The following is a 22653-nucleotide window of genomic DNA, read 5'->3' on the forward strand; positions in this document are numbered from 1 at the left end:
ACATTGTGTATTAAGTTCAAAGAACTATAGTTTGTTGCATTTATGAAAACTATTGACAGTTGTTGGCTGTTTTTACCTATTAATAACGGAAAAGACATAAAATATGTGTCCTTACATTATTGCTGGATAATAGATGACCCACTTTGAAATAAACAAAACAATGTGTGACTCCTAAAGACTATTTCTTCACGTACACGACTTCATTTCAGTGTTGCGAACGGCTCTCCATACTTCAACAAAAAACATTTATATACTGTGTATATATACATTTAGTGTTCACTTAACCTTTTAAAATTTTGTATGCTTGTTATGCGCCAATGACACCAGAACAAATTCCTTGTATGTGCAAATCGTACTTCGCAATAAAGCTCTTCTGATTCTGATTCTGATTCAAACACAAGTTTGTCAGGTTTGGTGAGGTTTTTAAATATTGCATTTGACGTAGACATAGAATGTGATGTATATTTTCAGCAGTCCATATATTAAAGATGAAAAAGATGATCTGTCGAAGCTACGGGGAGCCACTGCAGAAGGGCTTAAGAGCCACATGTGACTGTTTCAGACCCCTAAGTGAGATCAACATGCTGTGAAGTCCACAGAAGTGATCGAATTTACCAGGCGCATTGAATGCACCTTGTTTACTAATATGTCAGATAATCCACATAATGGGAAATAGCATTTTTTACATACATATATATGTATATGTGGGTGAAAAATTACTGGGAAAATTAGTGATACTGAACATTAAAGGGAGTTCAGAAGGTGGCGTCTTTTTTCAGCCTTTCTAAAATAACATGTAGGGAAATGGATTAGTGGGAATGTCAGCCTCACAGCCTTAAACTAGTAATCAAGTGTTAGTTCCAAAAACCAAGGAGCATCAGGTTATGTTTGAAAATAGATCCCAGCTAATGATCATAAAACAACTTTAGATAATGTGTTGTGACATTTACCAAACTGGCCTCATTCTAAACAGGATTATATAAGAAACTGTACTAGATAAAGTGTTTTATTGTCATCATATTGTCATCAATAATAACGATGAATGTTGACTTTTTGTGTGGTATATTTAGCTTTAATGTCAGAGGGTTTTGGTATGAAAATATAAATAAATTAGCAGTGTTCCAAATAGCTATTTAGTAACAGTTTCAGTCAGGTCCTTTCAACTTCCTCCGACTAAAAACGAGAAAACTGTCGCCTTTATGACTGTAAAAGTGCTTCATGCAAGAATGGGAATCTTAACAGACATAGCAACAGTAACTAAGAGGCCAGTGGGCTCAGTGATCACATTACGAGGCCGTTAGATGACGATAATCAAGACGAAGCATAAAGACAGACAGACACATGCACGACTCCACGAGGATTTCTCACCAGTGAGCTCCATCTCGACAAGCGCGCTGAATGAGTTTAACATATACACATCTGCAAGCTCCATAGCAGGGGGCGTTAATTTTTAATGTCTACATAAATGTATTGTGCATCTTGTGCAACGATTCGTCCCATTCAGTATAAAATGTTCACAAATTGAAATAAACTCGTAAGAGAGGCAGTGATTTAGGTCCCAGTCGAGACACTGTCCTCATATGGACACTGAAATCTAAAAAACAAAACTCTTTAGCATAAATGAAAATGGAATAGAGCTTCAAAGAAGATTCACCTGAATTATACCAAGACGAAGAAGAGCAAAGACACAGGCAACGGCCGGGCCTATCATTACGTATTCTCCAGGTTATTACTGCGTCTTCCCCTCGGTGCGAAGGAAACTCCGAGTCGGTGGCTTGTAATTGTAGTTCTTGTTCTTGATGTTGTTTATGGTTAATTAATGAGCTCACGGATCAAAGGGAGAATCCCCGATCCCACTGGAAGTTCTGACCCACATCTCTTCCCTATCCTCCAAAAGCACTCTCCTCATACGTGCCAGCACAAGTCAGCAGAAATAAAAAAAACAAAAAAAGAAACATCGCCGTCAAAATATGTACATGTATGTGGAGTTTGTTTACTGAATGTGAGGAAGAAGTGGAGCCCTTAAGTGAGAGATGAGTTGGTTTACGGCACTAAACGCTGCTCTTCTGAACCTTAAGTAAGTGAAAAAGTAAGACACTTTCTGCCGTATCAGCTCTTACAAAGCACTTTGGCTTAACTCCTGCTGTTTTAAATGAGCTATATTAACAAATATGACCATCAGACATCGTCACATTCAAGCTTTTACTATGATATTAATTTGTCCAGTGCTGCTATCTAAATTATCTGGTACCATTCTATTCAAAAAGTGTGCCCATGCTACAGTGATCCTATTATATTATTATATATTAAGTTCAATGTGCCAATGCATATCAGCCATATGCATTTTTTAAAGCCTATGAAATGGGTCACGCCTCAGCGAGTAAAGTGAAAGCGCTTCTTCAAATTCATTAAGAGTTTCATTCAGGAACTCCCGCTAATCTGCTCCATCGGGATTTGGGGTGAAGGTTTGATTGACGGCACAGTTACAGATTAAAATTCAAGATGATTTTGCTCACCGGAGTATGTGACACGTCATCTTTTTAACATCCAACTCTCACATAATCTGTTGAAGATTATGTCTGCAATCGTTGATTGTGAGTATTTTGACTTGCATTTTTGTTTTGCTGCTCTATTCTTGTGGGTTTGTGTTTGGGTTGTGTATATGTGCGGCAGAGCAGTGACCACTGCCAAACCAGGACAGTTTAACTGCAACAGAAAATGTTGTATGTGCATAGACGGTCAAGCAACAAAGCTACTAAAACGAAAAATATGCCTCTACAAATGATGCAGACTTCATTTGAAACAATATTGTACAGTAAGAGAGGTAATGCATCTAAAATATATTTACTACACCTGCACTTCCAGTTTGCAAAACCAAATACAATTAAGTTTTTCAAGCAGTAAAAGTGATTTTACCTCATAGTCTTCCCCAGGAAATTGCAGCAATAGTATCACAAGTGCATAACCGAGTATGGAGCGTAATAAAAGGTGGTTTTATATGAAGTTTTATGTAATTTACTTACATCAGATGGGCTAAAAAAAATAAATAAATCCCCCTTGTAGCCAGCTTTTCTATAATTCCACTCTCTCTCTCTCTGTCTGTCTGTCTTACATTTAACCCTCTTTCAGGTAACATTAAAGGAGTTTTTGTTTGGTTTTTAAATGAGAGGACGGTTCTTGAACGCCTCTTTCAGACTTCAGGTGAGTGAAAACCTTAAGTTCCCATGTTCAGCCTTCTCCATCATATTCATCTCAACAATGGACAATAAGTTTTCTGTGCAACAGTGATTTACCACCAACAATCCACTCCCATCTGTTTCATAGCGGATTAAATGTCACGTGAGTGCGAATGACAGTGTGGAGAGGCGTTTGTGCGCCTGACCCCAGCAGCAGCCTGTGAGCTCTGATAAGAGGACGCGCTACATCACTACCTGCCCACCCTTTCCTTATCACTGCAGCCTCGCCGATCAATGTCATGCAGCTTTGCTGTTTCTCCCAAATCTCAGTGGACGTGTTAACCATGTTATGTAATTTGTTTTTTTATTGCTCACACACAATGAAAAGCAAACCGCGCAATAAAGAGGGAAATTAAAATGCTTATGCGTCTATTCCCCCGAGTTGCGGCGGTTTCTCTTTCTCCCCTCCATGATTGTTATCTCCCTCTCTCTCTTCATCTATCCGTCCTTCGCTCATTTCATCACTTTATTGCAATTCCTTTCATTCCTGACAGGCGCCGGCCCGCTGGGATTACGCTGCAGCGCCCTCCCTCTTTAAAAACCCGCTTGGATCAAGCGTACATGCAAGATCCGTGTGAGAAAACACTCAATCGCACAGGAGGTTACACACTGATGGAATGCGAGAGCATACGCACATGAACACACCTCGAAACATGTAGCCACTGTCACGGCTTTGAAGTGAAAAGAAGAAGAAGAAGAAGAAGAAGCACGAAGAAGCAGGTGAGAAGGCGGTGGAAAGACATCCTGGAATCATCAAAGGGTAAAAATAAAAGCTTCCTCCACAAGTCACTGCTGTGTATCAGTTCATGTTCTTAGTCAGTTTGGTTAAATAACAGCTCAAGTGAGCACAAAGCTTTAAATTCAATTTAGGAGGTTTTTGTTGGCAGAGATTTAATATACGACACATGAGAATGTTTGTATAATTGTTTTTTCAGAGCATTTATATTTACTTTAAGCAATTTTCAGTGGCTTCCAATTAGCCAGAGCCACACAACAAAATAATAATTACATCCTTTCTGGTATGAGTAGGCCACCGTAGCTCCCAGAAACATTTGGGAAAGAGAGGGAAGAGCGCCAAGTTTGTTACCTCGACGGTACGTTCTATTTGTAGCCGGAAATCAGAATTTCCAACTGGGAAACTCAAATTCAACTGTATTAAGGTAGGATTTTTAATTGTTTTCATTGTTTTAGAGTGGTGAGAGTATAGGTGATCTACTAGTTTATGTGTGTGGGCTTATGTGTTTGTGAAACATAGCCTATAGGCCCTCATTTATTTATTTTTTTCTTGGCACAGCCCCCTCTCTGCACTTCATTCGCCCCCCAAAACAGAGTCATTTACTGCTGGCGCCGGGCCTGCTCACGACCAGTTCCAAATTCTGATGTAAAGGGAGGGCAGCAATAAAGTGATTTTGTGGCTGTATATAGAAACACAGATATCAATTAAGAAACTTTTCCTGCCAGCTACCAGAGTGAAATTTCCAGAAAAAGTTCCAGTGAACTCCTGTGAGAATACAGCAGGAAAATCCTCCGGTCCTGCTGTTTTATTCCATTATTTCCGCTGTTATTTCATAGCCTGAGAGTGAGTAAGTTGTCAATGACTGGTACTACTTTGTCCCGTCACCTTGAATGTTTTCACTTCAAAATATTTATCATAAGAATTTTCTTGGCACCGAATAATAGAATCCACTTTGGCTCAAATTTAAACAACATCAAAGTCAATACAATGCATTTGCATCATTAAATTAAAACTGATGTGGGGTCACAAACACACTCCGTATTTTCCAGGTTAATGAAGCGAGGAACCCCCGGCCAATACTTTCATTTTGTGTCTGGCAGCGGTGTGCGTGTCTCCTTTTGATGTGGATGTGACATTTTCACAGAAATCAATAACTCAGTCGGTCCGATTTTTCTCCCTCAACCGCAGGAGCAAAGCAGCTAAAATTAGGAGAGTTGACAGCTACTCATGAAAATCACACAGCAGTCCTAACATCAGCATTGAGAGAGTAATCACACACTCTGTACATACAGGGCTGTACATACACAAACACCAACGCGGCCCCTTCAAAGTCCTCAGATATTACATATGTTAGAAAATGGTGGCTGAGAACAAATGTGGAGTGAATGAATGTGTGAAAGTGAAAACCTTTTTTTAGGCATGTCTGCGATGGACTGGCGACCTGTCCAGGGTGTACAGTAACCCGCCTTTCACGCTATGTCAGCTGGGATTGGATTGGCACCAGCGCGCCCCCGTGATCCTCACGTGGAGGATAAAGCAGTAGAAGATGGATGGACGGACGGATTTCATGTGGTATTAAATCAAACATGTGAGAGATCCTTTTTCACTCCCTCATCACTTTGGTTCTCCGCCGCAGACACATTCACATTTTTACAATATTTCCACCTCACACTTTGTTACAAATCAGCAACAGAAGGAAAAAAAAAGAACAAAAAACCTTATATACCTTATATGAAGGCTTATATGAACATAGCCTTCAAGGTCTGGCCGGCCTGGGACCAGAAGACCCTCATGTTAAAGCCCAGTCGAGACTGACAGTCAAGCAAATGAACAGATAAATAAGTAAACACCGTTAAAAATGCATCACACACACACACGCATAAATAAAAGCAAACATAGTTTGGCCAAACAGACAGGGACTTATTCCTTATTAAAGAAATATATAATCGTGATTTAATTATTTATGTCGCGGCGCTCACACACACATTAGAATACACAGATGTTGTTATGGGAATTATGCACCTCATGTAATACATGAAGACAAATGCTCAATGCAACCGTTTGATGTGACCTGAGACCACTCACTCTTTGTATTGTTAATGTAACTGTTGGATGCGATTTTGGCCAGTGACCATATGTATTGTTTTAGGAACTGTTTGAAGTAACTTGTGAATAGAGACAATGGGTCTGCGACTGAGGGCAAGGTGATAACAAACCCACAGAGGCGGGGGTCTGCACCTTATGGCAGGGTGATAGCTGACCCATTGAGACAGATAAATACCTTGCGATTCCTACAAGACAGGGAGTCTTCACTTTGTAACTGGCCTGTGTGTGTTGCTTTGTGAATGCTCCTCTTGTACAAGATTAAACCCTTGTTTGGACACTGAGCTGACTCCGATCTCCTTCCTATGGATCTCAATTCTTTTGACAACTTGGCGCCCAACGTGGGGCCCCAATACCTGTCGCTCTCTTCACATCAGCGGACCTGAAGACCTTGCAAGGCGGGGGTAAGAAAAATAAATCCTCCTAAAAGTCCTCCACCTCAGGGCTCTTAAAGCTCCGTTTGGTCAGGGAGGCCAGGTTCCGTGAAGAGTGGGACAGTGACGGGGCCAACCAAGGAGGGGAGACGGATCAGCCAGACAAACATTGAGTCAGGGACTCAAATCTTCAAAAGGGTAAGAAATAACCATTTCTAAATTTAAAACAAATTCGGCTCAAAAGTAACAACAGTTAGTTGAATATGCGGTGCCAGTAACGAAAGAAGCTGTAAGTCATGGTATTCTTCTACTGAAGTGAAAATTGAGCATAGCAATTCGGCAGATAAAAAGTAGCAACAGTAAGTTTGAATATGCGGTGCCAGTAACGAAAGAAGCTGTAAGTCATGGTATTCTTCTACTGAAGTGAAAAAACCGGTACAGAAACGGATCGATCCTAGCTCATTTAAAATAGATAAAAAGCAAGTCAGGGACTTGGGGGAGCAGAACTCTCTTAGATTTAAAAGCAAGTCAGGGACTTGGGGGAGCAGAACTCTCTTATATTTAAAAGCAAGTCAGGGACTTGGGGGAGCAGGACTCTCTTAGATTTAGGGCAGGGACCTAAAATTATTACTGTCTTTGGAAGGACAAGGTTTAAACTAATCCCTCAGGGCTGAGAAAACAACAGGCGTCAGGGTCCGGGACCCAAGCAAGTCAGGGACTTGGGGGAGCAGAACTCTCTTAGACAAACCGGTAAAATATATAGATCAAATTTCCGCTAATAAGTAACAACAGTTAGTTGAATATGCGGTGCCAGTAACGAAAGAAGCTGTAAGTCATGGTATTCTTCTACTGAAGTGAAAATGTAGCATAAAATTGGAAAACTTAGGATACAAACTCTTTTAAAGTCGACATATATATGTTGTGTGTTAAATGTTGTCTTGTGTTGTTTTGTGTTTTGTGATGTTTTAATGTGTGCGCCATGGCTTTGTGTTGTTTTATGTGCCTGGTGGCATAGGCTCAGGCTGCAGAGTGTTGGTCCTTTTCAGTGACAATCAAAATACCAAATTTTATTTGGGATTTGTTCCTGATAGTGGATGCATTGTTAAAAACAAGAATAGATAAATAAATAGAAATTTAGAGTCTGGACAGAAATTATATGTACAATATTTGGAAAAAAAAAAAAAAAAAAAAACAGGCAAACACTGATAATCCAGATTAAAAGTTGGGAAAATATATAAAATAAAATAATAATAATAATAATAATAATAATAATAATAATAATAATAATAATAATAATAAAAAGGAACTCTAAAATAAAAGTACGAATAAAGTTGAAGGTAATTTTTATATCAAAATGGGAAATGGTAATAGTTGTTATAAATGTTGTTGTGAACCTGACGAGGTTCAATATGAAGGTGATGCAAAACGAATGCGCCAAAAGGCACTAGATAATGTAAAGTATATAAAAAGATGGGAAAATAAATATGGATTTAGAGGAAAATTACAGGTAGAAGAATGTAAAAACTGGTAAAAAAGATAGAGGTAAAGTCAAAAGAAGAACTAGAAATGACCAAGAACCGAAGAATAGATTGGCGGTTTGATTAAAATGTTTAAAAATAATAATAATACTAAAATGAAATAAAAACAACAGTACTAATAAAATAACATATTAATTAAATAAAGTAATTGGGGTAAGAAGATAACTAAAGCGGTCATAAACTAAGTCATTATAGGGCTGAAATAATATAAAATGTATATTTCCATAGACATCTCTCAAGTGTATTTGACAATTAGCTCAGGAGATATCAGAAGTTACGAGGAGAGACGTAGGATGCTGTGTTCTCTTCAGGAATTCCACAGCAAAGAAGAAATGGAGGACCCAGACGAGTTGATGATTCATCTGCGCTACTAGTCAATAAACCAGGTCATGCACTCACACACACACATACATACCAGGACACAGAATATGAGGAGGAAGAAGAAGTATGTTAACTAGAAAACACTGAAGTATTTTTGAGTATGGACCAAAAGCCATAGTCACCCTGTTGGTTAAAAAAAATCGTAAAACTTGTTTTCTAAACGATACTGAAGCATGCAGAATAATAATTGAAGAAGATGAAGGCGGTAGTAAATTGCCACTTCAACACTGTAATGGTATGAAGGTGAGATCTGAGACACTAATCTAAGACAAAAAGAATTTGTTTAAATTTGTTACAATATTGAGTCATGAAATTACCCATGTCTCAACAGGAGGGATGGTATCCACAATAGACTAGACTACATGGATGTTAAAACCACTAAAATGTGTTTGTGCCTCATGATTAATGTATTCTAAGCACAATGCTCAAGGCAGACTACATCAAAAACCAGATCCAGCACCCACAGGAAGGCCAATCAATCCAGGAGATTGGGTGTTGGTGAAGTGGTCAGCTTCACGCTAGGAAGGGCCCTATCAACTACTACTGTTGACACCTACAGCAGTACACATAGCTGAAAGACAGACAATGGATCACACACTTCAAAAGAGCACAAATGCCAGTCAGATAAGTAGAAGCATTCACCATGCCAGAATTAAAACTGTGTTTAATAACTGTTTCATGTATGACCACAATTGCATTCCTTATTTTAAATATAGTGACATAAGGCCAGGTATGATAAAATGAGGAATAGACCAATAGGAACACAATCTAGGTGAGACACTAGGAGAGGTGCAGTGACAATGCGTGTGCTATTGTCACAATTAAGTGAGTTTAAGTTAGATTTAGTTTCCGGGGCAGCCTAGAGCTGTGGCCGTCACAGGGGGCCTTGTGAGATCCAAACCTTGGAAAATAAAGTTTTGGGGAGTTGAAAAAGACTGCCTCGTTTGGTATCAAGAGCGAGAATCCTCCCTGTGTCCTGAGGGAAACAAGAGATGTGTAAAATATGTGTAAAAAACTCAAGGAGTGTTATAAAGAGAAATGCACCAGCAGGATGGTTTGATCACTCCTGGCTTGATGGGGAACTGTTAATAAAATGATTGATAAAAATGTGTATTATAATCAACAGAGATTTTTGACTTCACTAAGGATGCAATTGGAAGCATGCATCAAGAGTTAGATAAGACTAGTTTAATGGCATGGCAGAATAGGATGGCTTGAGACATGATGTTGCTGAAAAGGGAGGAATACTGTATAATGTAGAATGTTTGGAGATATGTGTTGTACATTTATTCCTAATACAGCACCTGATGGCAGCATCTAAGGCAATGAATGGATTAATCACCCTATATGTAGAAGGACTGTTACAGAGACTCAGGACACCGCTTTGAAAAAAAACAAAACAAAAAACAACTATGCTGCATGAAAGAGTCCCAACCACTGATGACCACCGAGAGGACGACAAGAATGCAGCACCAGAAATGTTCGACTGATTTGACAAATGATGATCTATATGGATACATGTTAGATGAAGATAACACCATGGTTTAAAGGATAATTGCTGTTTACTCTATTGATTATGATGGTACTACAGGAAATCTAGAAGTTGTAGTGTTCTGAATTGGTCACCATTGAATTCATTTTGGGGTAACAATATAATCAAAATGTTTTTGAATGTATGCTTTTATGCCTTGATCAAATGGAGTACCTGCGTGTGGTTGCCGGGGCAGCGGGACCGTGAGAGAGTTTCCCTATCTAGAAGGAAAATTGATAATTGGAATGTTTTGAACTGCTCGATAGGGTTTTCGCTCTCACACTCTAAAACATTTGTTATAATTATGCTTAAGCATAAACAGGAGGGATATGTTATGGGAATTATGCACCTCATGTAATACATGAAGACAAATGCTCAATGCAACCGTTTGATGTGACCTGAGACCACTCACTCTTTGTATTGTTAATGTAACTGTTGGATGCGATTTTGGCCAGTGACCATATGTATTGTTTTAGGAACTGTTTGAAGTAACTTGTGAATAGAGACAATGGGTCTGCGACTGAGGGCAAGGTGATAACAAACCCACAGAGGCGGGGGTCTGCACCTTATGGCAGGGTGATAGCTGACCCATTGAGACAGATAAATACCTTGCGATTCCTACAAGACAGGGAGTCTTCACTTTGTAACTGGCCTGTGTGTGTTGCTTTGTGAATGCTCCTCTTGTACAAGATTAAACCCTTGTTTGGACACTGAGCTGACTCCGATCTCCTTCCTATGGATCTCAATTCTTTTGACAGATGTTGCCTTTTCTTTTTCTTTGCCTCTGCTGATGTCGCTCTCACCGGGGAGCTGGGCCTCATCGGTCGGTCTAACAGGAATCCGATCACAACTCCCATCATCACTCACACAGCTAGAAGCAATACGCCTGATGTCTGATGATTAGAAAGGCCCACAATGCACTGCAATCAATGTATCTGAGAAGACTCTGCCTTACGGGGCTGTAACAATGAACTTAAATCAATGCAAAAGGAAGAAGAAAAAAAGAAAAAATACAATCCTCTGCTTTATTTAGATAAAGAAGCTTGGCGAGAACTTAGCAAGGGAGGAAAACTTAATCTTATCATTCTCTCTTTAACTTTGCTTGTTAACAAATGTACAAAAACACAATGTTCCAGCCAACACCGATAAATCATTACCAAATATGATTTAAATTACTGCCAACCAGTACGACAACTTGGTCCCACAGATTTGGACATAAATCCTGTGATTTGCTTTGTTTCCTCTTGGGGAAATATTTGAGATTTGCACACTGGCAGGTGATAAAGTAAATAAAATTAAAATTAATACAACTTTTTATCAGTAACAGAATTTGCTTAGCTTTGCATAAAGACCGCTGCTCAAATTAATGAAGGAAAACTTGGGTCGAAGTTACTGGTTAAAGAGGAGGGAGTTTACAGCGGGATAATGGTGGAGAGATGCTCCATCCACGTTCAACACATAGACTTCATGCACTTTGTTGTCTATGTTGTGAAGAAATAGAGAAATCCTGCACTTTTCACGTTAATAGACAGATATCACGATGCATCACTATATGACTGTCTTGCGGTATATTGATTATCACAGAATCGTGACATTGTTGGTATCGTGTATCGTATCGTGAGGTCAGGTACCCTGTGATTCCCACCCCTAACATATATCGTGAGCAGCAGTTCTCCAGTCAAGAATGCCTTGTTGAAGCCAGAGGTCATAGAAGAACGGCCAGAGCGGTTTGAGATGATTGAAAAGCAACAGTAACGTTGCAGGAGGTGGTTCCTATTTGCCGATACCAGCTGTCAATCACAATAATGTCCACACATATATATATGCCATGCTCTATTGTCTATCTTCCTCAAGAACTCCACGGGAAAATGTTTATTGGCGTTATAAATCGAGTGAGAAGACGACTCATTTTCCCGCAGACTTTTTGCAACCGGCAAATTTGCCCCCTGGTGGCTATTAAATATATCCTTACTTTCCTCGTTGGCGTCCTCAGGAGAAACAGAAGACTACATTCAAATGTTTTATATACGGCCTATAAAAAAACACCCACCTTCCACCCGCCCTATAAAGCTCCTTGACTGCTAATTAAATGGTCTCCTCGCTCTAGTTTTGTATTTAACTTTTAGAAAATGAAAGGCAAACAGTCTCTCCACTCTCCGGCGGCGCGAGCGCACGCCGAGCCCCTTCAAGTCACACTGGGTTGTTACCCACGGAGACAAATGACAAAGTGGAGCACAGAGCTGTGGGAAGTATTTGACAAGTATCATAAGTCACGTACGGAGACACAGACGGCACTCACCTCGATGAGTTTACGCTCGTAGCTGGCAGCCAGCTCCTCGGCGTCGCCCATGAACTTATTCTGCGGGACGGGGGTCTGCTCCTCGCTGGACCGCAACACCGACAGAGCTGTGGCAACAAAGACAAAAGAGAGCAACAATCATACAATTATTAAGAGTGGGGTTCTATCATTGTGTCATAATCTGTGGCGAGTTACTGCAACTGTTTCAGGAAAGAGAAAACGATGCACTGTGTGCAGCAGATCTATATTGTAGACAGGAAAGAGCCATAAATCCCCATTTTATTTCAGACGTGTCACACGCTGTAGTAAATATGAGTCATACACATCCCAAAAAGAACATATAGTCATCACGGGAAGAAAGACATGCATTTGCACACAAGTCCTTCAACACGCAGACGTGCCTGTGTACGTAAGAATATAGAATTGCCGTACATCGCGGTCACATTTGTCTTTCTGCTCTGTCAGAATGATCAACTCTGCTCTCGCTGTTGTGACTTTCTGTGCAGACAAAGTTTATTGTTTCCGTGCTCGACTGTAGCTCACTAACCAGCTAAAGTCATCACGACGGAGCCTCAAGCGCCACTTTCTGAGCCCATGAACATCAACTAATCGCGTTCCCTCTCCACACAAAAAAACACAGCAGGTCTTAGAAGCTGGAGACCCGGCTAAAGAAGGCTGAGTGGAGGATGGATCTGTTTTGTGGCATTATTTTTGTGCCGCCACCACACAGCGAACACCTAGACAAGATAGAGATGGGAGGAGGGAGAGTACCAAAGTACAGAGATATCAATTCAGCGAGTCCAGAGGCTGCACAGAGCTCAAATAAACTTGCGGTGATGGCTCTTCAGGCAGACGCTTTAGACAATATCCTGGTAAGCTGTGATGACATAAAGGGAGAAGCAAGTGTCTGCGTGTCGAGACGGAGAGTGAGGCACCCTGTGAGTCAACCAGGAAAAAGCTGCCGAGAACCCGAGCAGTGATGGAGCAGCTCAACACCTGTTGAGCGGCAGCTGGACAACAAAAACATAAAAGATCGCACACTGTACTGAGCATAGTTCTAAGAAGACCGGAATGAAGAAGCAAACCCACAGAACCACTTTCTCAACATCTCAGGAACTTCAGATCTATGTTTTTATGAAAAAAAGCTAAGTAGTCAGTATTTATTTCAACTAAAATACAAATACAAACAATATAGTATCTAACAACAAAGTTTGGTCACGCTATAACCTACAATTACTGGCACTGTCGGAAAGTTGCTCACTCACACACGTGTGTAAACTAAGTGCATGTATGTATACACGCACACGCAGCTGCTGGGGGGGGGAGACGGTCGCTTAGTTTTCTTATTGCGCACCAGATGTTTGCTCGATCTCCTGGAGTCGGGAAACATCTGTGTCACCCCTCCAAGCTCCACCATGTCCACCCACACACCCCCGCGTATGCTTCATTATCAGAGGCCGATCAATGTGACAGGGAAGACAAATTCAACCTTTAGAGCGTTAGAACGTGATGATTGCGAGAGTAACCGCCAGTTTGTGAGCGAGCGTGTTTGTTTGATATCTATAAGCTTGTGTTCCCGTCTCTGTGCTTGTCCGTGGGTGCTATGTTGTCGAGCGAATAAAAGATAATGCTACATATGACTTTAGAGCTGTTATGAATCTTTTTACTCTGTGTGTGTGTGTGTGTGTGTTCTTCCCAAAACTGTGAATCCGCTGGATTGTCTCCAGTGTGTAGGAGACAGACATCTCTAGAGATCTGTGCCAGTTAAGTGGGGAGAGTCCCCCGAGATCTCACACACACACACACACACACACACACACTTGTACAGCATTCTTAGGGTGCATTCACACTAGCTCCTTCTTATTAATCGAAACGTTCATTTGCTCGGACATAAAAATACATTATTCAAAGGGTTCAGTTTGTTTCACTTAAGTGTGAAAGTGTGGAAGCAGATTCAGACCAGCTGAATGTCGCAACCCCCAGTCGTACTGAGTCTAGCGGACTATTAGGTGTGAGAATTACCTTAGTGAAGAAACTAGTGAAACTAGTGATGGGTATCGGTATCAGTCCAATACTGGTCAAAATCCCCGGGTCGGATATCAGACAGACAGTCTTTGAAATGACTCGGCACATGTTGTTAACAGCTTCATACGTTCATAAATGGTCTAAACGACTGTATTCGACTAATATCAGTATGAGTTTGTGATATCGGTATTGGACACAAAAAAGTGGTATCGTCCCATACTTTGACCATCACAACTAAATGCCAAACGTTAAACCCAGTCCTAATTAGGGATTAGCCAAAATGATTCTCTGTATCGGTCCGATACTGTTCAAAATCACTCGATATCGGACAGATAAAAAAAGTAAGAATCCAATTCAATACAAAAGTCTGATATATCACATGCTTAATGATGCACAAACTGTAAAAATGTAAATAAAGTCGTGTCGTGGGCTTTTTATTTGTTCTTTATGGGAGAAGAATATTTGTGAAACAGTTGGAGAATTAAGCCTTTGAAATGACTCTAAAATCCTTGTCTGTATTGCACTGGTATCGGTGCATACTCTACTTTGTGATATCGGTATCGGTCGTGAAAAAGTGATACTGTGCCATCCCTAGTTGAAAATATCAAAACATCCTTACAAAGACAGGGTTTGGAAATTTGCCCTCACAGTTGACGCCACACGTACAACAATCGAGACAAAAATGAAAAAAGAAAATCCAAAGGCTGGACGAGTGATAACCACGTCGTGCCAGTTGTGGAGGAAAAGCAGGACAGAAGTTTGACACATTTGACTAATGCTGCTTTGTCCATTAGCAGGGAGGAGACGTGGCACCGTGTTGGCGACCGCGAGCACACAGCAGGACGCGGAGCAAACAAATGTCCGTCCCCGACGCAGCCGAGCCCGAGCGAGCCTGCTAAATAAAAGATGTGCTGGGCTCTTGCCACAATAGGACTAATGTGCAATCAAGTGAAGCACTCCTCGCAATGCCTTAAGAGCACAAACCCCCGGCTCTCTGTACAGACTGTGAAATTGGGGCTTCTGTGAGTCTTGTCTTCCATATCTTATCTTCTTATGAAATCTCTCCATCCCTCCCAGCTCCTGCTTCCTGTCCTTTGTTCTTTCTTTTTTGTGTGCCCCTAACTTTCTTCCATTTCCTTTCACTTAAAAAGTGTCTTTTTTTGTTGTTGTTTTTGTTGCCTTCGGTATGACGTATTGATTCAGGCTCCTTTTCGCTCATCTTTGTTGCATCGTTTCTCCCAAAACTTCTGCTCATTAATGCAACCTTCATTCATCCTTTCTCTTCATACTTTGCAATCTTCCTCACTCCTTACTCATTCATCCTCCTCCTCCTCATTGTCCATCTGTAATGTCTTTATTTCTCCTCTATTCACTTGGCACATTATGTGATGCGGGGGTTACAGTGATCGTGCACGATCAAGGAAAAACATGCATATGAAGAGACACAAATAACATGTTTTTCGTTCTATAACTACGACCAGACCAATGCTGCACTTACACTGCCGTACACACATTGTTTATTCGTCCATATATGCTCTTTTCACTTCGACGTGGAAGATTTGGGACAGCTCCAGGGTTGCCAATCATGAGTGGAGAGCCACGGAAATCATTCTAATCACGCACGTCTGCACAGAAACACACATTCGGGCACAGGCCCTGAAGCGTCACTGAGATGTCTGAGGTGGCATGAAAGGAGCTGCGCCAATTACTACGGGGAAAAGATGCAAGTGAGTTCAGCGACAGGTTTTCACCAGAACAACAAGGAGAAGTAGCAAATGACATCGGCAGATTCTCGGCTGCTTAAACTGCCAAAAACAAAGAAAACATTCAATTGTTTTATTTTCAAGTGAAGCTCTAACGCTTTTACTGAATTGTCAGCTCACATATTCAACAAATTCTGTGCATTTGTGGCTCTATCAGCACATTTTTCCATTCACCACAACCTGTCTAGGCAGATGACTGCACATCTTTGAGTCTGGTTCTGTCAGAGATTTCTTCCTGTTAAAAGGGAGTTATTTCTCTTCTCACAAATAAAATTAAACTGAATTGTATAATGTTTGAGCTTTGATGGTAAAGTTGAAACTCAAACCTGACAAACCTATTTGAGCTTCTTTTTTATTTAATTTATTTTTTTACTTTGTTCCTGGAAGTCTCAAGAAATGGTCCAATCACTGCACAAAAAAACAACCCACCAACTATCATCTGTCACGACCAAACCACAGCTATCAGCAGCCCACAATACCACAAAAGGTGTGAAGTGGCTGAAAGCCTTTTTCCTCTACCCAAGAATATCTTCTTTCTTTCATTCTCTTTTTTTTTCAGACCACACTCAAGGTCAAATGACCCCCTAAAACTATGAAAAAGAAAAAATTTGAATGAAAAGCTAAAACATTTGAATCCAAAGTCATACATTTGCAGATGGTGAGTAAAATGAATGAAGAAACATCAATAGTAACACTCATTGAGTTGTGAGACATCGCCTGGTAACGGTATGTTGTTTTTAACGCCAATAATCACACTTTGATGATGAGGATGTGGGAACCAACGGACTCACCATTAGCTTGAGATTTCATACACAACTGCTGCATGATCACATCCTGTTGTTAGGGATCTATAAGTGAATTTGATTTGACAGGTACATACTGTATGTTGGCTGGGTAAATTGTTTTCTCTCGTTTGTGTGGTCATGTCAATAGATGATAAGTTCCCTACAGGGACAATAAAGTTTCTGTTCAATTAAAAGAGCGAGGTATATCACTTCTGCTAAAATGATCACTGAATTGTAGGGCTGAGACAGTTGCTCGATTAATCAATTGCTAAAAGAATAGTCAATTACTTGAGCGGTTTATCCATTATTCAAACGAGTTTCTCAGATTCTTTAGCTTCTTAAATGTTAATATTTTCTGGTTTCTTTGCTTCATATGACAAATAAATCATTAAAGGTGAATCAAAAGAGACACTTGAGAACATAATTTCCAAGTTTGAGAAACACTTTTCATAACCTTCTGACAATTATGGGCCAAACGATTACTTGCTTAATCGAGAAAATAAAGGAGGCTACACCCTCCTTTATTGACTATAGTAATCTTTCAACCTTTCAATGTGTCCAAAAAGCAATCACACAAGTTCAAACTATTAAGAATCTTTTACTTTGGACTTGTAGTTTTTGAAGAAGAAGAAAAAAAAACATCTTAAATCATTTCATCGTTTCTTTGATAAGCACTTTTCAACCGTCAAAATTCTAAATTAAAGCTGCCTTTATGCCGACACAATCACTTACGTGTCACAAGCACTCCACTTGTGCACATGTTTAACAATGTCATGTATGAATAAAGTACTTGACAACACCTCATACATGCTCTACAGAATAAATGGACATAAATTCCCATAGAAACACTTCAAAATCTTGGGAAAGGTGCCAAGGGGGAAAAGGGGGACCAACTCCAAATTAAAAGTACTGTATAGGTATTTAAATACGTCATTACAGTACTTGTTGGTGCAATGGTCAGGTGTCTGAATACTATTGTCCATATAGTGAATAAGGAATTGGGAAAGCAAAAATCTAAATCAACAGAGAATTTGAAAATGACTTTGTTTTGTCCCTCCGACTACACCTCCAAAAGCTGTTACAGTAATGACCCAATTTAAACGACAGGATCAATATTGTACGTACGGGGCTCTTAGGGAGACTCAGACAATTAAATCTGATTATGTTATCACTGGAGCCTGCAATCAAATCACAGCGATTCTGATCAAATCAGCGAGCTCTTGGTTCAGACGGCTGAAGTGACACCGTCAGTGACCTGAACGAGAGGCAACCCAGTGTGTGTGTGTGTGTGTGTGTGTGCATCCAACACCTGTTCTTATTATGACAAGGCTTTATTACACGGTTCAGCGTAGAAGAGGAGGTTAGACGACACAGCGCCGAAACAAAACCTGTAAATGTGATGACACGGATGGGTGTACGAGATCTGAACATATGCTTTGAGCATATGCTCTAAGCGCCGTCCAAACGGGCTTTCGCACTCATGAAATGCTGCTGCTGCTGCTGCTGCTGCTGCCAACAAATATGGCCCATGTTGACCCATTCTGCGTTTTTACCCTCAGTACAATATGTTCTTTGGTTGTAATCACTCGTATTATCTCCAAGTCTCCATTTGCTCAGTTCTCGTCTTTCATCCTTCACTTTTTCTTTTCTTTTTTTTGCCGTGACCCAATTTCCCTGCGGGGGGAAATATTAAACTTTTATTTATCATCTGCTCTAATCGGGAGAGTTCAGCCTTTGTTTCGCCTTCACAACTCTAAGCAAAACAAGCAAGAGACAAACACACAATACTGTACAATAAAACGCGCAGGAACAAAAGCTGAATTATTGTGTGCATGTGTCACTGTCAGACACTTCATCAGCGCACATGGTAGATCCATCTGGTGACGAAACCACCTGTGCAAAATCTCTTAGGTAGGATTACTGGAGAAACACTTGATTGTTGAGTTAATTCTGCAGATTACAGGGTTCTCTGTCTGCTCCTCGAGTCATGTTTGGGCTGTTTCTTTCGTCTTTTAGGGAGAACAATATTTCTTACACAGCTGGAGAATTATTTATTTGAAAGGACTCAGCACAAATGTGTTGTTAACAGTTTCATACATTCATAAACGGTCCAAAATGACTGTATCGGAATAATATCGTATCATCGTACGGTATCGTGGCGGTATAGTCCCAGCCCTGTCTTCCATCACACGTCCAATTTTTCCACAAAGCGGCACCTAAAGATCAAGATCACTTGTAATGCACTATTATTAATCAATAACACCAAAACTATCATGCCTACTATACCTTCAACGCATTTGGATTGTATTGTTTTATTGTGTTGTTTTTTTTTCCTGCAAGAAAATTAACGTGGTTCCTTCTCAGAGGAAACAAAAAACAAACTCATAAACTCACACTGTCTTGTATCCACTTTCACCGCACGATATGATTGTACCGCCGCGATAAAGAAGACCCGGGAGGAAAGAGGCGCAGTGGGTGGTGGCGTAATTGAATTTGGGTTTTTATAAATCTGCACCTTGAGCACAGCATGTCCGGCCCCCATTTCAAACAAACAAGTACAGCAGCTTCAGAAGAGTGGCTGTCGCCGCTTATCCCGACTTGGGGAAAGTGAAGCGCCTGATTAAAAGTCACATTATCGGTGCACATTAAGGAGATTGAGTTTGCTCTAAATCTCTGACCTGACAGTGCTTTGCTTGTTTTGTTGCTTGTTCCAAAAACAACTACGTCTTAATTTTCTTGTCGGTGTACTTTATAGGTGTGTCAGTGGAGGAGAGGAGAGAACTTTGTGAGTGTGTGTTTTGTATGTGGATCTTTCTGAGGACCAAAACATTGATAAACCTCGTCTCCCTTCTCTCTCTGGTAAAGTTCCTCGTCTATGTACTCTGGTTCATAAAGATAACCCGTTGGATTTTCTCTCCACGGTTCATCTTCATCAGTTTCATAGTCAGACATAGTGTTTGTTAAATTTCCCTCACTATCTGACTTAAACAGTGGAAACACCAGGACTTGGGACTTGTGCGGCGTAGTGATACAGGCCAGAAAGTAGCGCCAAACTGTTCATGCGATCACTGTTCACACTGATGGTCCATGCATGCATGTTATATATATATATATATATATATATATATATACACATATATATGTATATATACTGTATATATATGTAAGTTTTTTGGTCCTCACAAAGATGCCCATTCAGGTATATATATATATATATATATATATATATATATATATAGGGTAAAGGTTAGGTTTAGAGAGAGAGAGAGAGAGAGAGTAGGTACCTGTTTCCAAAAAAGAGAACCCAATTATTCCTTTGATCAAAGCAATTATTAGAGGAATACAAAAAAAAACATTCTGACCTAAAAATGTCTCAGCTGGAGCATCACAGCTCAATCGGCTGCGACCTATTAAGGGAGGTATTAAGCATTCACAGGGCGCTCGCACACTCTGACACTCATGCATGACAGAGTTCGCCCATTTACAGAAACCAATTGCATGCAAACTGTGCACCAGTTTGCTTTAGAACAATACTCACGTACACCGTGTTGAGCCAATTACTTTACAAAGTGGCTTACAAACACACAATATGCGGCAATTTGAGATCACTTATGCAAAGCCGACACACAGCGTGCAGGAATCCATACTTGGTTGTGCATGAAATATTGTAAAATCGCTGCATAAACATGCCAGACACGACAACACGACAGTGTAATTCAGATCATTTGCTATTCATATTGAAGGGAACAGTGGATGAAGAACCTTGTCTTGAGAATTGAAATATTGAGCCACAAAATGGAATCAAAAAGGTCTTGGATTCAAACTTCAGGCCTCAATTCCACTAAACCTGCCGTTATGTTATGATTCTCTTTTTTTCATTTAAAGAGCTCGGCAGTGATATTTACCTTCTACTGAAGTGCTGTGGAGCTGTGCTGGAGCACACTGCAAGTTCTAATAGGTCCAGTATGCAACATTTAGGAGGGTTTATTGGCAGAATTTGAACATGCCAACCACAGATTTGTTTGTATAAGTTTATAATCACTTTAATAAGATCATCTGATGCAATGGATGAATGGATGGATGGATACTGGAAAACAGAGAAATAGAGCTTTGCGCCCATATACTTGTCATTACGGTAGAGCCTCAGGACTTCCGTGGAACTACCGTCCAATCACAGACGAGAGTCACCAGCGCATCACACTTTTGTGACGTCAGCTTCTCAGTACCGTAATTCCTAAACGGTTGAATAATTGCCAGATAAAAGCATTAAATCATTGGAAATTTTTCAGACAATTCTACAGTGATAAAAAACTAAATAAATCCAGGCAGTCTGAATATCATGATGGCCATAAGAGGGGTAAGGAAGGGCTTTGCTTTGATGAGGCTGCCGGCTTGTACCGTCATGTTTTAACAGCAGTCCAGATTGACAACAGCAGTTATGAAGCAAAGGCTTACAAATGAAAGAAAGATTCAAAGTTAAGAATCGATCCATGTCTCTTTATATCAACAAAGAAAAAATGGCTGGCCCAAAAACCATAAACAGAAGCCCTTTTTTTGAGTACATACTATGCTAGTGGAAACGTAACCGTGCCGTAGCGAGGCGAGCTGGTGGTAACACGTTATTACAAAGTGTAACAGGAAGGACTTAGATCAAAATAAAGTTACACAACACAGCTTAAAACAAGTCAGTTCAACACAAAGGTTAATCAATGTCAAGGCCACTTTTCGCGTAAAGATTATTAAAATGACAAGCTGTACTGCGACGTTTTGACGGTGAGGTATAAAGGTCGATCTCCCCGATAATGGGGTCTGTTCTCCTCCAGTCATTTAAAAAGCATCAGCAGTCAGCGGCGCGGCGACACCTCCACACTTCTCCCACCACGCAGCGGAGTAGCTTTGTTAATTGACTGCCATTTAAAAAAAAAAAAGTCAATCTAGTTGCTTTTTTGTTGTCGCGTTAATAGCCTGTGTGCTGTTAAAGGGCACCTGCGCGCTGCGAATATCCAATTCAATCACACAGACCATTTGTTTGGAGCCACCGACCGACAGACCGCCATTTAGCACTGATGACTAATGAGAAAGGTGAAAGGGGTGAATTTTTTTCTTAAACAACCCAGATTACTTACACCCTGTGCAGCAAAAACTTCTGAACCACAATCAGACGGTAGCATGTGAGAGAGGAAGTCATTTTAGAAACTGGAATTAGGAGGAAAAAATGTAAAAGTCTGGTTGCATTGGAAAAGAAAGCATAGCTGAGCGGCTGATGAAAAAAGAGCCGTCTTGCTCAGACAGCACCTCCTCCCCTGTGAATGAAAGGTTAAAATATTTGTAGGGATGGGAAAAGTAGTGGAGTTTAAATTCTGGTCAGACTCAAAGCACTCACTTTGCACTTCTCGCAAGCTGCACTGTGTCAGATTCTCCTCTTTTGCTACTACAAATAAAGTACATGCTATAAATCACTGGAGTAGACAAGAAAAAAAATGTAACTAGACAACCGGAAAACATCTGGCCTCGACATTTACAGGTGTATAATGGCCGAGTTCCTTTTGTGCAGTGGAAGATGAAGCCATAGTAACAAAATGAGCGTGTCTAGCCATTCCGTCCGCACGGATCGCTGCCCAAACATACATATACGGCGATTCAGGACCGACAGAAAAATATACAGAGAGAAACTACTCCTGGGAGCAAAGATAATGGATAAAACAAGAAAGAGATTTAGATTTAAGAAATGTAATATACTGCACAGGAGTGTGTTTGTCTAAATCCCTCCACACACTTATTCTTTGTCTTTGTCGTTTTGAAAAAAAACATTTCAAAAATGTCTTCATTCTCTAAAGGGGGTGTCAAACGTGCGGCCCGTGGGCCACACCCGGCCCACCAGA

At 40.4% G+C, this 22653-nt stretch overlaps 1 protein-coding gene across 2 annotated transcripts in view; it reads right to left on the bottom strand.

Moving 5' to 3' along the window:
* snx29 (sorting nexin 29) overlaps window positions 1-22653 on the bottom strand; it is a 123194-nt gene that overhangs the window by 48727 nt on the left and 51814 nt on the right. For both annotated transcript variants that reach the window (XM_044013408.1, XM_044013407.1), the window contains exon 15: window positions 12199-12305. In XM_044013408.1, the coding sequence (XP_043869343.1) occupies window positions 12199-12305 (107 nt within the window). The remainder of the gene's footprint in view (window positions 1-12198; window positions 12306-22653) is intronic.

This window comes from Solea senegalensis, linkage group LG18 (genome assembly GCF_019176455.1).
Source record: "Solea senegalensis isolate Sse05_10M linkage group LG18, IFAPA_SoseM_1, whole genome shotgun sequence".
NCBI lineage: Eukaryota > Metazoa > Chordata > Actinopteri > Pleuronectiformes > Soleidae > Solea > Solea senegalensis.